Here is a 17,059-nt window from a genome sequence, read left to right on the forward strand (position 1 = left end):
TTCTCGCAGTGAGGGAACCACCAGAAGGCCCTCAGAACTGGACCTCAGTGTCCAGGCTGAAAGATGGGGGTGGAGACGCTTCTTCAGGTATACTGGGCCGAGGCCATTTAGGGCTTTAAAGGTCAGCACCAAAACTTTGAATTGTACCCAGAAACATAGTGGGAGCCAATATAGGTCTTTCAGGACCGGTGTTATATGGTCTCGGCAGCCACTCCCAGTCACCAGTCTAGCTGCTGCGTTCTGGATTACTTGTAGTTTCCAGGTCACCATCAAAGGTAGCCCCACAGAGAGCACATTGCAGTAGTCCAAGCAGGAGATAACCAGAGCATGCACCACTCTTGCAAAACAGTCTGCGGGCAGGTAGGGTCTCAGTCTGCATACCAGATGGCGCAGGTAGACAGCTGCCCTGGACACAGAATTGACCTGCGCCTCCATGGACAGCTATGAGTCCAATATGACTCCCAGGCTGCGCATCTGGTCCTTCAGGGGCACAGTTGCTGCATTCAGGACCAGGGAGTCCTCCACACCAACCAGCCCTCTGTCCCCCCAAAACAGTACTTCTGTCTTGTCAGGATTCAACCTCAATCTGTTCTGTGTTCTTTCAATGCATGGGGAAGCCAAGAGCAACTGTCACCCCTCCCACCAGTCCCCTCCATGCCTTCCAGCCAATGTGGTGAGCAGCTCCTCTGCAGCATGCGGGCAGATTCCTGTTGGAGAAAGGAATCCATGTACAAGGATATTTTGGTTGCTTTTATTATAGAGCACATGAAAAGGGCTCACCAAGTTAAGGGGAAACTGCCACAAATCTCCCTGTGCTCATTGGGTTGCATTCTACTCAAGAGTAGACCCACTGAAGTCAATAAGACTCGAGTCATGCCCACTGTTTTCAGCAAGTGTGTTCCAAGTAGGGCTTAACATTAGATACCACCCTCTTTTTTTTATTCAGTTGCAATGGGATTCACATGGCAGGCTATTTGACGCCGAGCTGCTCGTAGATCTTTGGCACATGGCTATCCCACTCGGCCTGGTAGCACGTGCCTGCCACAGGCGCACCCAATCCATACTTCTTGCGGAAGGACGAGGCTCGGAACTTCTCGCGCTTGGCGGCGGTAAATTTATTCAGGATGGGCTCGTCGCAGGTCAGTCGCTGCGGCTGCTCGTAGACCAGCCACACATAGCGGTGAAGTCCTACGATGGGCAAGGATATAATGCAAATATTTTGGTACGGCTCTCAAAACTCTGTTGTTTTTTCTCAATACAGAAAAGCAACCCTTTCTGACTTCTTTTTTTTAAAGAAATGACTATGAAAATGTTCAGCTTAACCTTCAACATTAACCTCTTTCTCAACTGGCTTCATGCACATTGCTCTCATTCTCAACTGGCTTCTTGCCCACTGCCCTCATTCTTAACTGGCTCCATTTGCTCCCAGGTAGCAACATTGGTTAGCCAAATCCGACTGACTATACAGAGTACAGAGATCTGAGACTGCTCACTGCTGGAATAGCGGGGATTGCCCATTTGAGTACTTCCGGGGGGGGGGGGATGACAGCCAAGAGAGGAGAGGAAGAGAATAGAATGGAGGCAGCAGGAGATGGGGAAAGGATAAGTAAAAATAGGCAGGAAAAAGAATAGTTTGGGATGGGATGGAGCAGAAAAGCATCCAGAGAGGAACAAGGTAAGTAGTTGCTTCCTTTTAAGTTCCTCCACTTCATATTGCAGACTTCCATAGTTCTTTTTTGTTTAAACAATTCTAACACAGTAACAATCAAGAGATTGTTGAAATGTCATCTCCTGTACAGTATAAGAAGGTGTTGTAGAACTAGAAAATGGCAACTAGAAAGGGACAAGAGTGTCCCAAAAGAAGTCCACCTTCCCTTAGGGAAGCCACTTACGCATTGGCCAAAGTGGACACAGATCTACAGCTGTGATACCTGCATTGCAGGGGGTTGGACTAGATGACCCTTTGGGTACCATCCAACTGCACAATTTTATGATTCTAAGAAATTTCACACATGTATGTAATTTGTATGTAAGCAAATAATTACTATAAATGCATTTTCATCATGCAAGACTCTGAAAAGGTAACCTAGTGTGCTGTCCAGGAGCTAACTTTTGACTGGGCAGTGCTGCTTAGTGGTTAGAGCTCTAGAGTGCTAGACCTGGGAGAGACCAAGGTTCAAATCCCCACTCGGCCATGAAGCTCACTGGGTGACTTTGGGCCAACCACTGCCTCTCTCAGGCTAACCCACTTCACAGGGTTCTTGTGGGGGCTGGGATGGGGAGTTGTAATCCGAAAAAGATCTGGAGGGAACCAGGTTGGCAGGAGTTGGTTAATGGATCAGCCCGGCCCAGCAAGTCAGTTCTGCTGGTGCAGCAGCCAGAAATAAATCCAGAAGGGTGTGTCAGAAGGAGAGGAGACCTTGCCTCTCCCACACTGACTTAAGCCCTCTCAATGTATCTTTTAAGCTCCGCTATGGGTGTGGAATTTTTGTTACCTGGCTCCCCTAAGCTGTGCGTTGACACATGAGTTTAATCCTTTGCACAAAAGAGGCATTCAATCTGCAAGGAAACTCAAGTCAAGGCACCTTCCATCTCAGGGCCTGGCAGCCGATTTATCCGCAGGCATTTGCAGAGTTCACAGTGCTTTACTCACAGGGTGTGACGGAAAAGTTTGTTTTGCTGGGCAGGTTGGGTCCCCAGGTATTTTCTTTTTCTTTTTCCCTGCCAGCAAACGGTTAATGAACGGCAGCTTCTGATTGGTCAGGGTTCCAGGAGAGGGAGTTGAAAAGGAGTAGGTTAGGATTGAGGTTGGGTGAATAGGTTGGGAGAATAGAGAGTAAGAGGGGAGAGAGTTGGTTCTGGGAAGAAAAATCCACTTTGGTGAACATATCACAAGCTAGAAAAAGGAGTCTCTGAGCTTAGTGTGAAGGACAGTGTATGGCGTCCTGTGAGAGTAATAGGCCAGGAATTAACTGAGAGGCTGAGGCTGAGCCAGGAGAAGTAGAAGCTGGAAAGATACAGGGTCTACTTAGGTCTCATTCCAGTCAGGAGGGGAGAGATTCTGCTACAAAAGAGAAGACTCCCAAACCAGTTAAGAGGGGTGTAGTGATCCCTTGGGTCTGTTACTTGGAGTACCTCAGGAGTAGGGTTGTCAAAGGGGTTTGTAACCGACAGGAAGTACCACCTTGTTTAAGAACCAACATATTAAGCGGCAACAGTTGAGAAAGCACTGAAGTGAAATAACATAATCTGAAGTATCCTATGTTTTATCCACTTGTGTCATAAACTTCCCTTTGCTAAATAAAATCTCTCTTGTTTATTTGATCAAATCCTGCCTGAGACTCCAAATTATTAAATTTTCCCTCATACAAGTCCCCCACAAAATAATCTGGGGTAATTTGTGGGAATTTGTGGAATTGGTGTTCTGTGAGGTGGGTGCTGCGCTATATTTAAGTGAGGGCGGGCCCAACGGCGCCAGGGGGGAAAGTCCGTTGCGCCGTACCATACGGGGCAGCTCGGAATCTAAATGAGTCCTGTCCCAAAAATGTATCCAGTTTTTTGTTTATTCTTAACCAATTCTTCCACTCTCGTGGACTCCTAATGGAGATGGACGCTGGAAGAATTGGTATAGAGAAAAGAAAGGACTTCTTCATGCATTGCATAGTTAAGCTGTGGAACTCACTGCCACTAGAGGCAGCAATGGCCACCAACCAAGATGTTTTTAAAAGAGGATTGGACAAATTCATGGAGGAGAGGGCTTTCAAAGGCTATCAGCCATGATGGAGCTGCTGTGCCTACACCATTGGAGGCGGCAATGCTTCTCAGCACCAGTTGCTGGAAACTGCAGGAGGGGAAAGGACCCTTTTTCTTGCATTATGCTTGAGGGTTTCCCATTATGGCATGGCATCTGGTTGGCCACTGTGCGAACAGGATGCTGGACTACATGGGCCATTGGCCTGATCCAACAGCCTCTTCTCACATTCTTGGGTTCTTAATGGCTGTGTTGCAGATTAAACTGATAGGCAGGGCTGTCTCGTCCATTTGGGCTGGTGGCGCGGCGCACCAGGGCGCCGGGCCCCCAGGGGCGCCCCCGCGAGCCCGTCGGCATACCGGGCACCCCCTCCCCAACCCGACCCCACGGATGCATGGGGGCGCCAGAAGGATCGAGCCCACCGGCATACCGGTTGCCCCTCTCCCCAACCCGCCCCCGCGGGCGGGCTGTTGGCCGGGTGCAGCCGCTGCTGCCCATGCCGGTCCCGGGCAGGCTGCGAGCTGGCCGCCCTCGCCTCCCGTCCCGGGAGCACTGGAAGGGCACACAGAGCCCCGCACTGCTCCAGCGCCACGTCCCTCATCCCCTGTTCGCCCACCCCCCCCCCTCCCGAGGGGCGGCAAGCGCGAGAGGGAGGCGGCGGAGAGGCGGTATGCCCTGCTGATAGGAATGTATGGGAGCTGCCTGATCCCAACTCAGATCACCAGTCCATCGAGCTGAAGTCCTACTTCAAGCAGGGCACATGTAAACTGTGGAACTCACTAGCACAAGAAGCAGTGATGGTCCCCAACTTGGGCTGCCTTTAAAGTGCCTTCCCAGGGAGAGGCAGAGATGTGCTTTCTAAAAACGCCCAAGGCTTTAATGTTTGTTTCTTAAGAAGAAACACTCCCGGCCATTTACTCCAGTTAAAAAGCCAAGAATCTGTCAAGGAGGAAAGAAATGCCTCACCTCTCCACACACATCAAATCATGTTTGAACGGCACTTGGCATCCAGTCCAATCAAACATCACACTGCTAATCTCTCAGAAGGTAAAACAATCAACCCATCTAAAAGCAAATAATGTACTCTGTATTTGATTTCTGGGTTCCTGGCACAGGGCGAAGTCCCTACTTGTCTAGGAACAAACCAGCCAGCCCTTTGCTCAGTCTCTTAGGCAAGGCAATCACCCTCAAAGTTAAAGGTAGAGAATCCACATAGGTTTCCAAGCTGGTGCCCCCCACCCAAGATGATTTTGGAAGTCAGTTCCCCTCAGTCTCAGCAGGGGGCAGCCTTTCTGTCTGGTAGGTGTGTATGCATCAGATTAGGACAATTGCCTGGATCAAAACTCAGCTGAATGGCTACCCTGCTGCATTTGTCAGCGAAATGGAAAAGTTTCACTCCAGATTTGTCATATAGGGAAAATGCCAAAGATACGACTTTTTAAACTTTCAATCAGTAGGAACAATTTTACCAGGGCCCTCCAATCACAGTGCCTTGAAGGGCTGTTGAAGCAACGTATCACCTTGTTCTTGTCTGTTCTGTGCTTCTTGCTGGTGCTGTAACAGGTGCTTACTTTGAAAATGCAAGACTTTCAAGTCCTTCTGCCTTCAAGGCCTGGATACTCACTCCTGTCAAATCCAGAAGTCCAGAAGGCCACATTTGGCCCCTAAGGCTGAGGTTCTCACCCTAGTGCCAATGTTAGAGGTGGGGAACCTTTGGCCCACAGGCCAAACTTGGCCCACCAGGGGTTCAAATTTGGCCTATGGGCTGCTTTCCCCAATCCACAGCCACCTGCCTTGGACTTGGGATTTGAGGTGTGCTAGGGGTAGAGTTGGGGCTGATAATACACAATCAGAGAGCCTTAAAGCAGCCTCTGGCTCTACCTTCAATCAGCTAGTGGGTGGTAATGCCACAACCACGAGTACTTTAAAGCACTATGCAGGGTTCTTTGCAAGCCCAGCAAATCCCAACTCTGGGACTTCAAAGCACCCAACTGCCTGTGACATCAGGTGTGTGGCAGATGGGCACCCTTGCCCACCTGTCAAATTTAGCCCGCAAAGCTAGAATCTGATAAAGGTCTGGCCTGCAGAGCAAATTTTCATTTAAAAAAAGTTTGCCCACCCCTCTACAATGGTTTGCCTACCTGTTCCCATGGCAGGCGCAGATCCAATATAATCCGACAAAATGCACCCGCTGCCGATGTCGTTGCCTTGCATGTTGGTCACCAGGAAATGGTGCCACTCTCTACAGGAGGAAAAAGAGCAGGGGAGGAGCATTCAGAATTCAACATCCAAACCAAGTGTTCCACATTAATCCTCCATGGTTTCCCTTTTTGGTAAAATCCACCACCTAACTCAGCAGTGCAGCATGTGCTTTTAAGCTGAAAAGCAGTGTACAAGTTCTCTAAATAACTAAAAGATGCTAAGAACAGAGGAAGCTGCCCGACACCAAAGTCAGACCAATGGATCAATCTAGCTCAATATTGCTCCACCACTGAGCTATGGTCCTTCCCTGTGTGGCTGCACAGTTATTCCACCCTCCCTGGATGATGACCATTGAAAACATGCATATTTCTATAAAGACAGGAGTAGGCCAAAGGGAGAGAATGTCCCTTTTCTGTGCTCTCTCACCTGAGTTTCGGATCCACCCTGCTGGGAACATCTAGGTCTGTGAGAATCAAGGTGTAGAGTTTTTGTGGGTCGCAGCCCTCCCAGTCAATGGATGTGGGACAGTTCTGGACCTGTTCAGTTTTAAGGGAAATTGCAAATTGGAAACCAGTGCACATCTCTGGGAATAGGTATGACAAGGCCTCGCTCCTGTTAGCAATCGCGCTGCAGCATTCTGTGCCGACTGCAGCTTCCGGGTCAGCTGATTGGCACTGGAAGCCTGTCTCCGAATGAGATTGCTGCAACCTCTGATCAGCTGATTGGCACTGACAAAAGTTGGACCGGGTTAGGGATCTGACCCGCCGGCAGCATCCAGTCCCCCAACCCTGTGCTTAAAGGGAGACCCACCCCCACCCCCCCAAGTTACAAAGAAGCAGAAAGACGAAATGCAGAAGAGGCTGGTATAAATCAAAAAGGTTCTGCTTTGCTCTGCTGGTAAGAAGGACCTTCAAGCAAGGACTCGATTTGGTAATGCAATCCAGATGGCTCCATCAAGTGGTCCAAGCCACAGGGATCAAGGAAGGAGGAAGAAACTGTCCAGAGTCAATGCCGGAAGGGATGTTCTTCCCATACTCCAAACAAAGCGGTAATTAGAAGCAGTCACGCAAGTGAGGCTTGCTTACAACGCTCTGCATAAGGAGTTTCATTTCATTCGCCTTTCCCTCCACCTGGCTTGTGAGTCTTAACTGGATCAAATCCATCCAGCGTCCTGTTATCCACAGCAATGAGCCAACTGCTTCTAGGACAGTGTTTTTCAACCACTGTTCCGCGGCACACTTGGTGTGCCTTGGGAAAAATTCCAGCCAGAATATCAGCTTTGTGTTCAGCCAAACAGGCCCTGGTTGCACACTGAATAAAGTATTTTATAATTTTTCATATTTCTGTTTACTTACTATTTCATAATAAAGTAATTATAAAATACTTTCTTTGTGTTTATTTGATTCCTATTCAAGAGAATTACCGTACTTTATATATAGTCAATATAGGCACAGAGTTAAAAAAATTTAACATTTTCTAATGGTGGTGTGCCTCGTGATTTTTTTCATGAAACAAGTGTGCCTTTGCCCAAAAAAGGTTGAAAAACACTGTTCTAGGAAACTTGCAAGGACAATTAGAAAAAGGACTATGGAAGACCACTGCAAGATATGACTGCAGCGGCGAGGCTGCTATATGCACAAAGATGGAAAAATACAGCCCTCCCCCCCCCCCACTTCAACTCCCATCAGCCCCACCAAGCACAGCCTTTTTGGACTACAACTCCCATCATGACTGGCTTTTAGTTAGGGCTACCATGCATCTGAATTTTCCCAGACATTACCAGGATTTCAAAGGTGGAATTGGGACAACTTGCTGGCCACTGTAAGAACAGGATGCTGGATTAGATGGGCCACTGGCCTGATCCAGAAAGGCTCTTCTTATATATTCCAATGTTTTTCGGAGTGTTGATTATCGCCCCAAGCAAGGAATTTCTTGTTTCCAAACCGCATCAGGTAACAACAAAATATTTTGAACGCCTTCGGAACTTTTTGTCTACCCTTTATTTCAACTGAATAAAGGACCATGGGGGGGGGGGGTTAATTTTTTTAAAAAAATAAAAAATGTTTTGTGAACCAAAAAGGAAAAGAAAAGAGATTTACAAATGAGCCAGCGTGTAGAAATGAAGCATAGTGGAAAGTTAATTCAGAACATCTGGTGTGTTTTTTGTGTTTCAGAAGAATAAAACACAACGGCTCCAAATGGCACAAAATAAAGAAAATATTTTACCCTGCAGCTAGGAAAGGGGGGTGGAGAAGAATGTTGGTGCTGATTTTTTAAAAAATAAATAAAATAAATAAAAAATCCATGACACTCAGATACAAAAAAAGAGAGAAATAAAAGGAACAGCCAAAGTTAAGCACACTCAAACTTGTTTACGATGTAAAATAGTGTTGGGTTGATGCAGAATATTCCATGGATGCCAAGTTTAAATAGTGGCTTATGTTATGCTGGTTTGAGCCCTGAACATTTGACTCCACCCCCATAATTCCACACAGAGGCTAATGCCTCACAGTCCATCATTATTGGATAGCCCCTGAGCGATTGTTCATCCCCAGCCAATCACAGGACTCAGAAGTAGCCCCTCATTTGAATGCCTGCCGGTATATAAGGAGTGCTGGCCGGAGGTCAGCAGCATTTGCAGGTGGGGCAGTTGAGCTGGAGAGGACAAACCAGCAAGAGGCCATGGCTGCCATCAAAAGGGGTAGAAAGAGCCAGCAAAGCAGAGCCCAGAAGATCCTGAACAGACAAGGGAAACTACCTCAGAAACCCAGGAGGAACGTTTGCATTATCAGGTTCCCGAGAAGCAGCTACTTAACATCATGCCCTCTCCTGTCCTGGTACTTCAACCGGAAGATGCGGGATGACGTCCTTTCCTTACAGAAGGCCAAAGCCGCCTTGAGCCCCTGCATAGCGGATGTCCACCACAAGATGCCCCTGCGGCTGGTCAGGCAGCGGAATCAGCAGCACCCTTGTTCCTGCCCGAAGTTCCTCCACGCCACCCTCAGGCAAGTGGCGAGCAAGAAGCGAGCCAAGTGGGTGGCGCCAGCCTCCCCCAGGAAGCGCCAGCGTTACTCCGACGAGGAGATTTTCTACAAGTTGGCAAAGCCCTACAAATCGAAAGACAAGGGCTCGCCTGCCAACCCACAGGCAGAGAACGTGGCTCCAGGGGTACCTCAGCCAACGGCGAATGAGCTCCAGGAGGTATCAAGCTAGATGAACTTCTCCCTCGCTCTTCTCAGGACAGCAAGCAGGCCTGACAGAAAACCGAAGGGAGAAGAGGGAGGCAAATATTACATAAGCCACCGGCCTGCTCAAAAGATCCAATGAAACTGAGGGGCATGTCACCACCCACATTCCAATCCTGTCCTGTAGCCATTTTTGCAGAACTAATAGATTTATCAATGCCTGCAGGAGGAGGAGAAAAGAAGACATTTGAGCCATTGGATAAATAACCAAGAGACACCCGTCACCTGGAAAAAGGCCCGCATCTCTGAACCTACCCCTTGAACGAATAATTTATTCCTTTCTTCGCTAACAAGAAACAAGACAGAAATTGGCTACCGCTGGAAGGAAAATGAAAAGGGATTTGTCATTGTATCCAAAGTGTGTGTCCCCCCTCACCCCCTCAGGAAGTTCATCCTGGAGTAATAATAAAACGATCTTTTGAAACGTATACATTGTGTCCTGAGCTTGATGATTCAATTAGCCTTCATTCAATTATCATGGGGTGGTATATGATATAAAGCAGCACCAATAAAAATACTTATCTTTTTTTTTAAATGATAAATCCAAAGCAGAGAAGAACAATCTCAAGAACTCAAAAAGTAGTACACCTGAGCAATTTCTTGTTTTGTTTTAATCTTCATTTATGATTTCAGGCCAGTGCGATAACTCTAGGAAAGACTCCCTAACCCAGAAATGTTCAGGTAATATTTGAGGGGGGGAGGGGAGAAGAGGGGAGATCCTTATAAGGAAAGGTTAAAACATTTGTGTCTTTTGAAATTGAGGAGGAAAAGCCAGGAAAGACTTGATTGGGTGACGTGATGGAGGCATAAAATATTATGCTTGGAGGAGGTATTATGACTCCCAATTGTTCAACCATAGCGACAGCAAAACAACCCCCCCCCCCAGTGGAGACTTATTTGTTGAATGGGGCACTGGCCCACCAACCTCAGACAGCCCCACCTGCCTGCCTTCCAACCTAGGGAGCAACAATGGCTTTCAGCTTCCTCCTTTGCTTAAATTTGAAGCGCCACGAGTCCACTGTAAACAAACATGGCTTCCCTCAAAGAATTCTGGGAGTTGCAGTTTGTTAAGGGTGCTGAGAGATGTTAGGAGACCCCTTGTATCCCCTCTGAGAGCTACAATCCCCAGAGTCCCCTGTGATTGTTAAACACTCTGCGAGTTGTGTGGTTTGAATGTGGCCTTGGTCTCCGTGTCGCCCTGCCAGAACGTTAAGAAGAGGCTGCTGGATCAAGCCAATGGCCTTTCAAGTCCAGCAACCTGTTCTCATTGACAGCCTTCTCCTTATGGTGGAACTCGGCAGGGAAGAGGGTGGGAACTAAGCTAGAATTAATGGGAACTGCCTGCGATGGGTTCTGGCTCCCCCTACTGTTCGGCTCCCAGACATCTGCCCTACCAGTCCCCAATGGGCCCCAGTCAGGACTGCTGGGGATTCCTTCTTGCCCTACCTTGTCCTCTCCTTTCCCACAACGGCCAGTAAGCAAAGAATAGGGGTTGGGCGGGAAACTTTGCCAAAGACTCCCTCAAAACCAGGTCCAGCCCTAAATGGTAGCCGCTGGGTCTTAGTGAGCAGAAGCGATCTTGGACTCTTACGTCCACCTAAGGGGAGCCCTTCTGAATCAGGATGACCTATTTTAGCCCAGCACAGCAGCAGCACCCTCCCTCCTTGCGATTCCCAGCAATTGGTATTCCCAGGCGTACTGCCTCCGACAGTGGAGGGAGAACGTAGCCATCATGTCTAGTGGTCACCAGCAGCCTTTTCTTCCTTATTCCCCACCCAGCCCAATTGCCCCTCAGCATTTCACAAGCCAAACCATGTGTTCCAAGAGATCCAGATTTATTAGTATTTCAAGAAGAATTCCTGGGGTGAGGAGGGAGCACCCTGGACAACAATCCTTTTGTTCTCGTAGCAGTGGGGGCCGATTTCTGTTTGCCTCTTGCTATCGAGGGAGAGAGGCGGACATCCTTTCAGCAGGTGGGCTCAGAGATGGCAAGCCCCTTTCCGTGTTGTTCACTGACCATGCCAAGGCTAAAAAAAAAAAATAACAACTTTCCCAATGCCCCCCACTGAGCCAGAGATAAACAGCCTAAAAAATAAAATTAATTAAAAATCAGGATTGGAATATGGGTGCAGGTGGTCTCCTTTAAGTTCTTGGATCTTTCAACACAGGGTTCTTATTTTTTAAAATTATGGTTATTATTCCCTTCTTCCTCTCTTCTCCTCTGGGTCATTTCCCAGGCCCGTTTGCTGTTCCGAGAAGGAGGAGACGGGTGTGTCTGTCTCTAGCTTATGGTCTCTCTGCCGACTGGGCTATCCCAGCAGCCGAGATCTCCACATCGTTGTCACCGCTCTCCTCTCCCGATTCTTCCGCTTTGGAGGGTTTCGCCAAGCGGTAGAAAATCTCCTCGTCCGAGTAACGCCGTCGCTTCTTGGGGAGGGTAGGGGCCACCGACTTGGCGTGTTTCTTGCTCGCTATCTCCCTCAGGGCGGCCTGCAGGAAGTCAGGGCAGCGCCGAGGGCCTGGTGGGCACTTCCTGGGCTGGCGGCTCCGAAGGACCATTGGCCGGCTGGAGCGCAGGGAATACCTGGCCCCGTGCGAAGGATTGCTTCTGCTGCCTCGCATCCACCTTTTGAAACACCAGGACATCAGTGGGCACTTCATCCGGTAGCCTCGCCTCGGGAACCGGACAATGCAGATGTTCCTCCTGGGCTTGGGCAGAACTCTCTTTCTCCTGGCCGGTGCCTTGTGTGGCCTGCTAGGCCGGCGGCTCCACCCCTGCCTCTGCCTCCATTCGTAGCTCCTCCTCCTTTTTTCCGGGCCACGCCTCCTCGGCCAGCTCCTCCTCCTGTTCCTCAGGGTGTAGGTGGACATCCTGTACGTTTTAAGAGCTGCCATGTCTTCCTTCCCCACTCTTGCTCAGCTTTCTGCACGCTGCAAATGCTGGTGACCTCATCCAAGCAGTGCCCTTATATACTGGCAAGCATTCAAATGAGGGGGTCGGCTCTGAGCCCTGTGATTGGCCAGGGGGGGACAATAGCCTGGGGGGCTACCCAATAATGGCAGACTGTGAAACGTTTGCTATTGTAGGCAATGATAGGGATCGGTGGTGCAGTGGGAATTTTTAATTATTATTTTTTAAGTGCAGGAGGTTCAGTAGGAAAGTCCCCCATTGGCTACTTCTTCTTCTTCACGTAGCACATCATTAAACTATGAAACTGTCCCACAGGAGGTGCTGGTGGTGGCCACCAGCTTGGGTGGTTTTGAAAAAGAATTCGACAAGATCGTGGAGGAAAGGGCTGTTAGAAACTCAGATAGATAAGCTAGTCGCCAGATGGCTACTTAGACCAAGATTTGCAGTCGCCAAAAAAAGGAATGCCCAGTTGCCGTTTGGGGGCAAGAGAGCTCTGTAGTCTTATTTTTCCAAGGATGGACTGACTGAGATTGATTATCAGTTAAACATCCGACTAGTTCAGATGGCAGCCTTGAGCTTGGTTAAGAATTTTTAGAACTTAGAAAAGTCACTTGTTCAGGGACAGTCCACAGATACATTCACCTATCCCATGGGTAGGCAAACTATGGCCCGGGGGCTGGATCCAGCCCAATCGTCTTCTCAATCCGGCCCGTGGACAGTCCAGGAATCAGCATGTTTTTACATGAGTAGAATGTGTGCTTTTATTTAAAATGCATCTCTGGGTTATAGGAATTCGTTCATATTTCCCCCCAAAATATAGTCCGCCCCCCCCCAAGGTCTGAGGGACAGTAGACTGGCCCCCTGCTGAAAAAATTTGCTGACCTCTGGCCCTATCCCAACCTCTTTATCTTAATGGTGACACAGACCATTCAACAAGTAACTATAATGATGTTGTTCACCGCTCCTCTTCAGGCTGCACAGAAAAAGCATTTCGGTTCCTGAAATTCATTCTGATTGTGCAGCTAAAATATAATGGATTTGCGAGTTTCTCAAATGCATCTGGTTGGCTACTCTGAGAACTGGATGCTGGATTAGATGGGCCACGTGCCTGATCCAGCAGGCTTTTCTTATATTCAATGTTCACTGGGCCCCACGAGAAGAGTCTTAAAATGCAGACAACTGTGTGTGTGTGTGAGAGAGAGAGAGAGAGAGAGAGAGAGAGCGCAAGTTGGATATTTAGATTATGTTCTATTAAAGGTAAAGGGACCCCTGAACATTAAGTCCAGTCACGGACGACTCTTGGGTTGCAGCGCTCATCTCACTTTACTGGCTGAGGGAGCCAGCGTACAGCTTCCGGGTCATGTGGCCAGCATGGCTAAGCTGCTTCTGGCGAACCAGAGCAGCGCACGGAAACGCCGTTTACCCTTCCGCTGGAGCGGTACCTATTTATCTACTTGCACTGTGACGTGCTTTCGAACTGCTAGGTGGGCAGGAGCAGGGACTGAGCAATGGGAGCTCACCCTGTCGCAGGGATTCGAACTGCCGACCTTCTGATCGGCAAGCCCTAGGCTCTGTGGTTTAACCCACAGAGTCACCCGTGTCCCTGTTAAGTTCCATTAGGGATGTGCAAATCTGTCCATTTCAATTTCTCTCCATTTCCAATCTTCCAGTTCTCCACACATCTAGTTCAGTTTGCAATTTTTTTCTTTAGATAAAAACAGTCCTCACAAAAAAAAATTATCAGCATTTTAGTGCATTTCCCCCCATAATGCCCTCATTTTTCTCTGCAGTTTTGATTAAGATACACATACACAGCAATCTGTATGCTGTTTTCACAAACACATAGGGGTCACATTTCTTGGCTGGAGAACAGCACTGGAAAATTTGGAGTAGTATGAATGTTGAAGGATGGCTGTGTTGAAGTATGTGAATGGTTTCACAAAGTGCAAATTATGTAGGTAGGCTGACCTTTAAATGTAAATGGAATCCTATTTCTCCCAGATATTTATACACACAGAGAGAAGAGACTCTGGATACTTTTAAATACTTGTTTTTAGGGTTGCCAATCTGGACACAAAAATTGTTGAACTTTTTTTGGGGGGGGCAAAGTTGTTCAGCTTTAAAAAAAAAAAAAAAGTTTTGCCCAAAGTTTTTGAGCTTTTTTGCCAGCTATGTCCAGGAAAGTCCATATGTATGGCAACCCTACTTGTTTTTAAAAATATCGTTTTAATGTTTCACTTTAGATTTTGTAAACTGCTTTGAGGTTTTCTTTAACAAGCAAGAAGCAGCACATGCATTTTGTTAAGAGAAAGCAATCTGGGCTTTTGACAGGAAGGAGCTCAAACCAATTCTGGAACTCCGGACATATTTCTGGGCTCCCAATTATTCTGTTCTGAGTGTTAGCAAGGAAGGTACGAATAGCAATTTTGAATGTGCCAACATATAAAATCTCCCTGCATGTAGAAAGCAAGCGGAACAGGGAGAGAGAGAGAGAAAAGAAAGGAAAGCAGAGAGAGGAAAAGATGACTATAAGACTGTGGATGTTTTGTGGCAGAAGATTGAGTTGTATACTGGCAAATTTAGGCTGCACTATTAAAATGGATTTGGCAATCATGCACAACAAACTCGCTAAACACACACACACACACACACCCAAAAAAAAACCCACCCCAGACTTTTTGAGGTAAGAAAATTGATAGGGAAGTATGCAGGCAAGTGTAACAACAGTGGTTTGGAGTGATTTCATGGAACCTCTGGGCAAACAAATCATAAGAGTGGGCTGTGAGACCCCTTCACCCATGCTTCATAGCTGTCAACCTTTCCCCTTTTTGTGGGAAATTCCCTTATTATAGCAGTGGGGAACAGCAGGGAGGCTTGACAGATATGCCATGCTGCGTTCTCCTCCAGCTATTGCTACCCCACACTTCCTTCTCCCAATATCTGGAGCTTCTCTTTGCTTTGAAAATCCGAACAGAGGAGCCTCCTTGATTGCATAGGGAATCTCTGGATCTAAGGAGGAGAAACTGGGGGACACTTGGAGGTGGACACTGAATAGGCGAGGAGGAATGAAAGGAGGCAGGAAGGGTTCGCAATCCAGCCCCTTTGTGGAAAACGAAACACAAGACGTCTGGACGGATGCTCAATAAACCAGTTGTCTAGAAGAGCCCAGAGAGATAGATGGGTACATGGGAGAATAAACGAAAAAGAGGGTTTGCAGATGAGGAAGAGAGAGAGAAATGGAGGGAGGGAAGGAGGGAGGGAGGAAGGAAGGATAGAACAGTTTAGAACAGGGTGGATTTGATTTAAATCAAATCGATTTAAATCACGATTTAAATCACTAGTCAGTAAGACTCATTCTTGCTGGTAGCCTATAATCCTAAAATTTACAACCAGATGAAGATTTCCTTTTTGGAATACCTTAATAAATTTTCGCAGTACTTTTTACAGTTATATCAAAAATTACTGATTTGGTTATACTATTAGAAATACATTGACAGATAATTATGAAATCTGAAGAAGTGTGCATGCACACGAAAGCTCATACCAAGAACATACTTAGTTGGTCTCTAAGGTGCTACTGGAAGGAATTTTTTATTTTATTTTGTTTTTACTATGAAATTATTGTGAGGTTTAATAAGTTAACTGTTTATATTTGGACAACTTTTCTGCCGTACTTTATTGGAAGGAGAAAAATAACCATTTCCTTAATAACCATTTATTTAACTAAAACTAAAATAACATTGTAGCATATGTATCCATGTTTGTTAACTGATGTGGTTAAATGATTTTATTTTATTTTTAACCCTTAGACCGAGTTTTAGCATAGGCCTACATGAAAAACTTAAATCCTTATTTCCTGAAGAATAGCCTTTGGACTATAATGTAACTTAAATAGAAAACTATCTTTAGAAAGATTTTTTTCCTCCAAAAGCATTTTATTTTAAAAGTCCAATTTAAATTTTAAAAAATCCGATTGATTTATTTATTTAAAAAAAAACATTGATTTTTATCCACCCAGGTTTAGAAGAGAGATAGAAAAGGCAAATGAGGGAAGGAAGATAGTGTGGTGGAGTGATTAGAGTGTCAGACCCAGGAGTCCCCAGTTCAAATCTCCACTAGGCCATGGATTCTTTGGCTGAGATTCCTTCAATGAGAAGCTCACTGGGTGACCTTCTGGCAGGAACAGTCTCTTCACCTGACCTACCTCGCAGGGTTGCTATGTAGGGAGAACCACGTACCCCACCCTGAGCTCCTTTGGACGTGGACGCCACAAAAAAACGAAGACAACCCGGGTTTTGGTCTTGGGAGCGAAATCCCGAACACCGCCTCGGAGCCCTTTTACCTGGGTTGGGGTGAGCGCCTTGCCCAGCTCCCGGAGCTCCACAGCCCCATAGCGGACCCGCAGCGGGCGCGCCGGCTTCTCGTCCGCCTCAGCAAGGCTCAGGGGCCCGTCCCACTCGCTCAGCGACTGCGGCATCCTCGGGGCGGAGACCAGAACGGAGGCTGGAAAGCTGTGCGCGCGGCCACCGGGAGTCTCCGACGGTTCTACTGCGTCAGAGGCGCGGCTCTGGGGCTGGGAGGCTAATGCTGGAAAGGTGGAGGGAGGGGCAAGGCGGCGCCAAGCCCCACCGATTTCAGCCTCGGCGGCTCCTCCTTGGTCCGCCTGCACGACTAGGACCACGCCCCGACGGCAGAAGCCGCCAGTCTCCCTCCGCAGCCCTCGGTTATATATCGAGCTCAGTTCTGCAGCAGACCCGTTGAAGTTTTTAAGGGAACTCAGTTAATCCGGTCTGTTAGTTCCAATGGGTCTACTCCGAGGAGTAGAGACAGCCCTCTGCAGTGCAACTGCGTCGGCCACATGGTCGTAGCCAGGATTTATGTTAGATGGGGCAGGATACCTCCCTGCCATCATGCTCTGTATAGCAAATTTGGAGTGAAATGTCTCAGCAA

The 17,059-nt window shown here is 47.6% G+C and overlaps 1 protein-coding gene across 1 annotated transcript; it reads right to left on the minus strand.

Annotated features, from left to right (window-relative positions):
• Positions 1-720: 720 nt before the first annotated feature.
• On the minus strand, positions 721-16,673 carry LOC117039176 (phosphatidylethanolamine-binding protein 1-like). The gene is made up of 4 exons (XM_033136246.1): positions 16,452-16,673; positions 6,380-6,489; positions 5,893-5,993; positions 721-1,188 (listed from the first exon to the last, which is right to left on the minus strand). Exons 1-4 carry the CDS (start codon positions 16,584-16,586, stop codon positions 971-973), a joined length of 564 nt encoding a protein of 187 aa, XP_032992137.1. The 5' UTR covers positions 16,587-16,673; the 3' UTR covers positions 721-970.
• Positions 16,674-17,059: the final 386 nt, after the last annotated feature.

Source organism: Lacerta agilis, chromosome 17 (genome assembly GCF_009819535.1).
Source record: "Lacerta agilis isolate rLacAgi1 chromosome 17, rLacAgi1.pri, whole genome shotgun sequence".
NCBI lineage: Eukaryota > Metazoa > Chordata > Lepidosauria > Squamata > Lacertidae > Lacerta > Lacerta agilis.

Coding starts and splice junctions, on each gene's coding strand:
- LOC117039176 (XM_033136246.1), bottom strand. CDS start 16,586: ATGCCGCAGTCGCTGAGCGAGTGGGACGGGCCCCTGAGCCTTGCTGAG. Junction 6,490..16,451: donor AGGCGCTCACCCCAACCCAG/GTAAAAGGGCTC, acceptor AAAACTGAACAG/GTCCAGAACTGTCCCACATC. Junction 1,189..5,892: donor TGCGCCTGCCATGGGAACAG/GTAGGCAAACCA, acceptor TGCCCATCGTAG/GACTTCACCGCTATGTGTGG.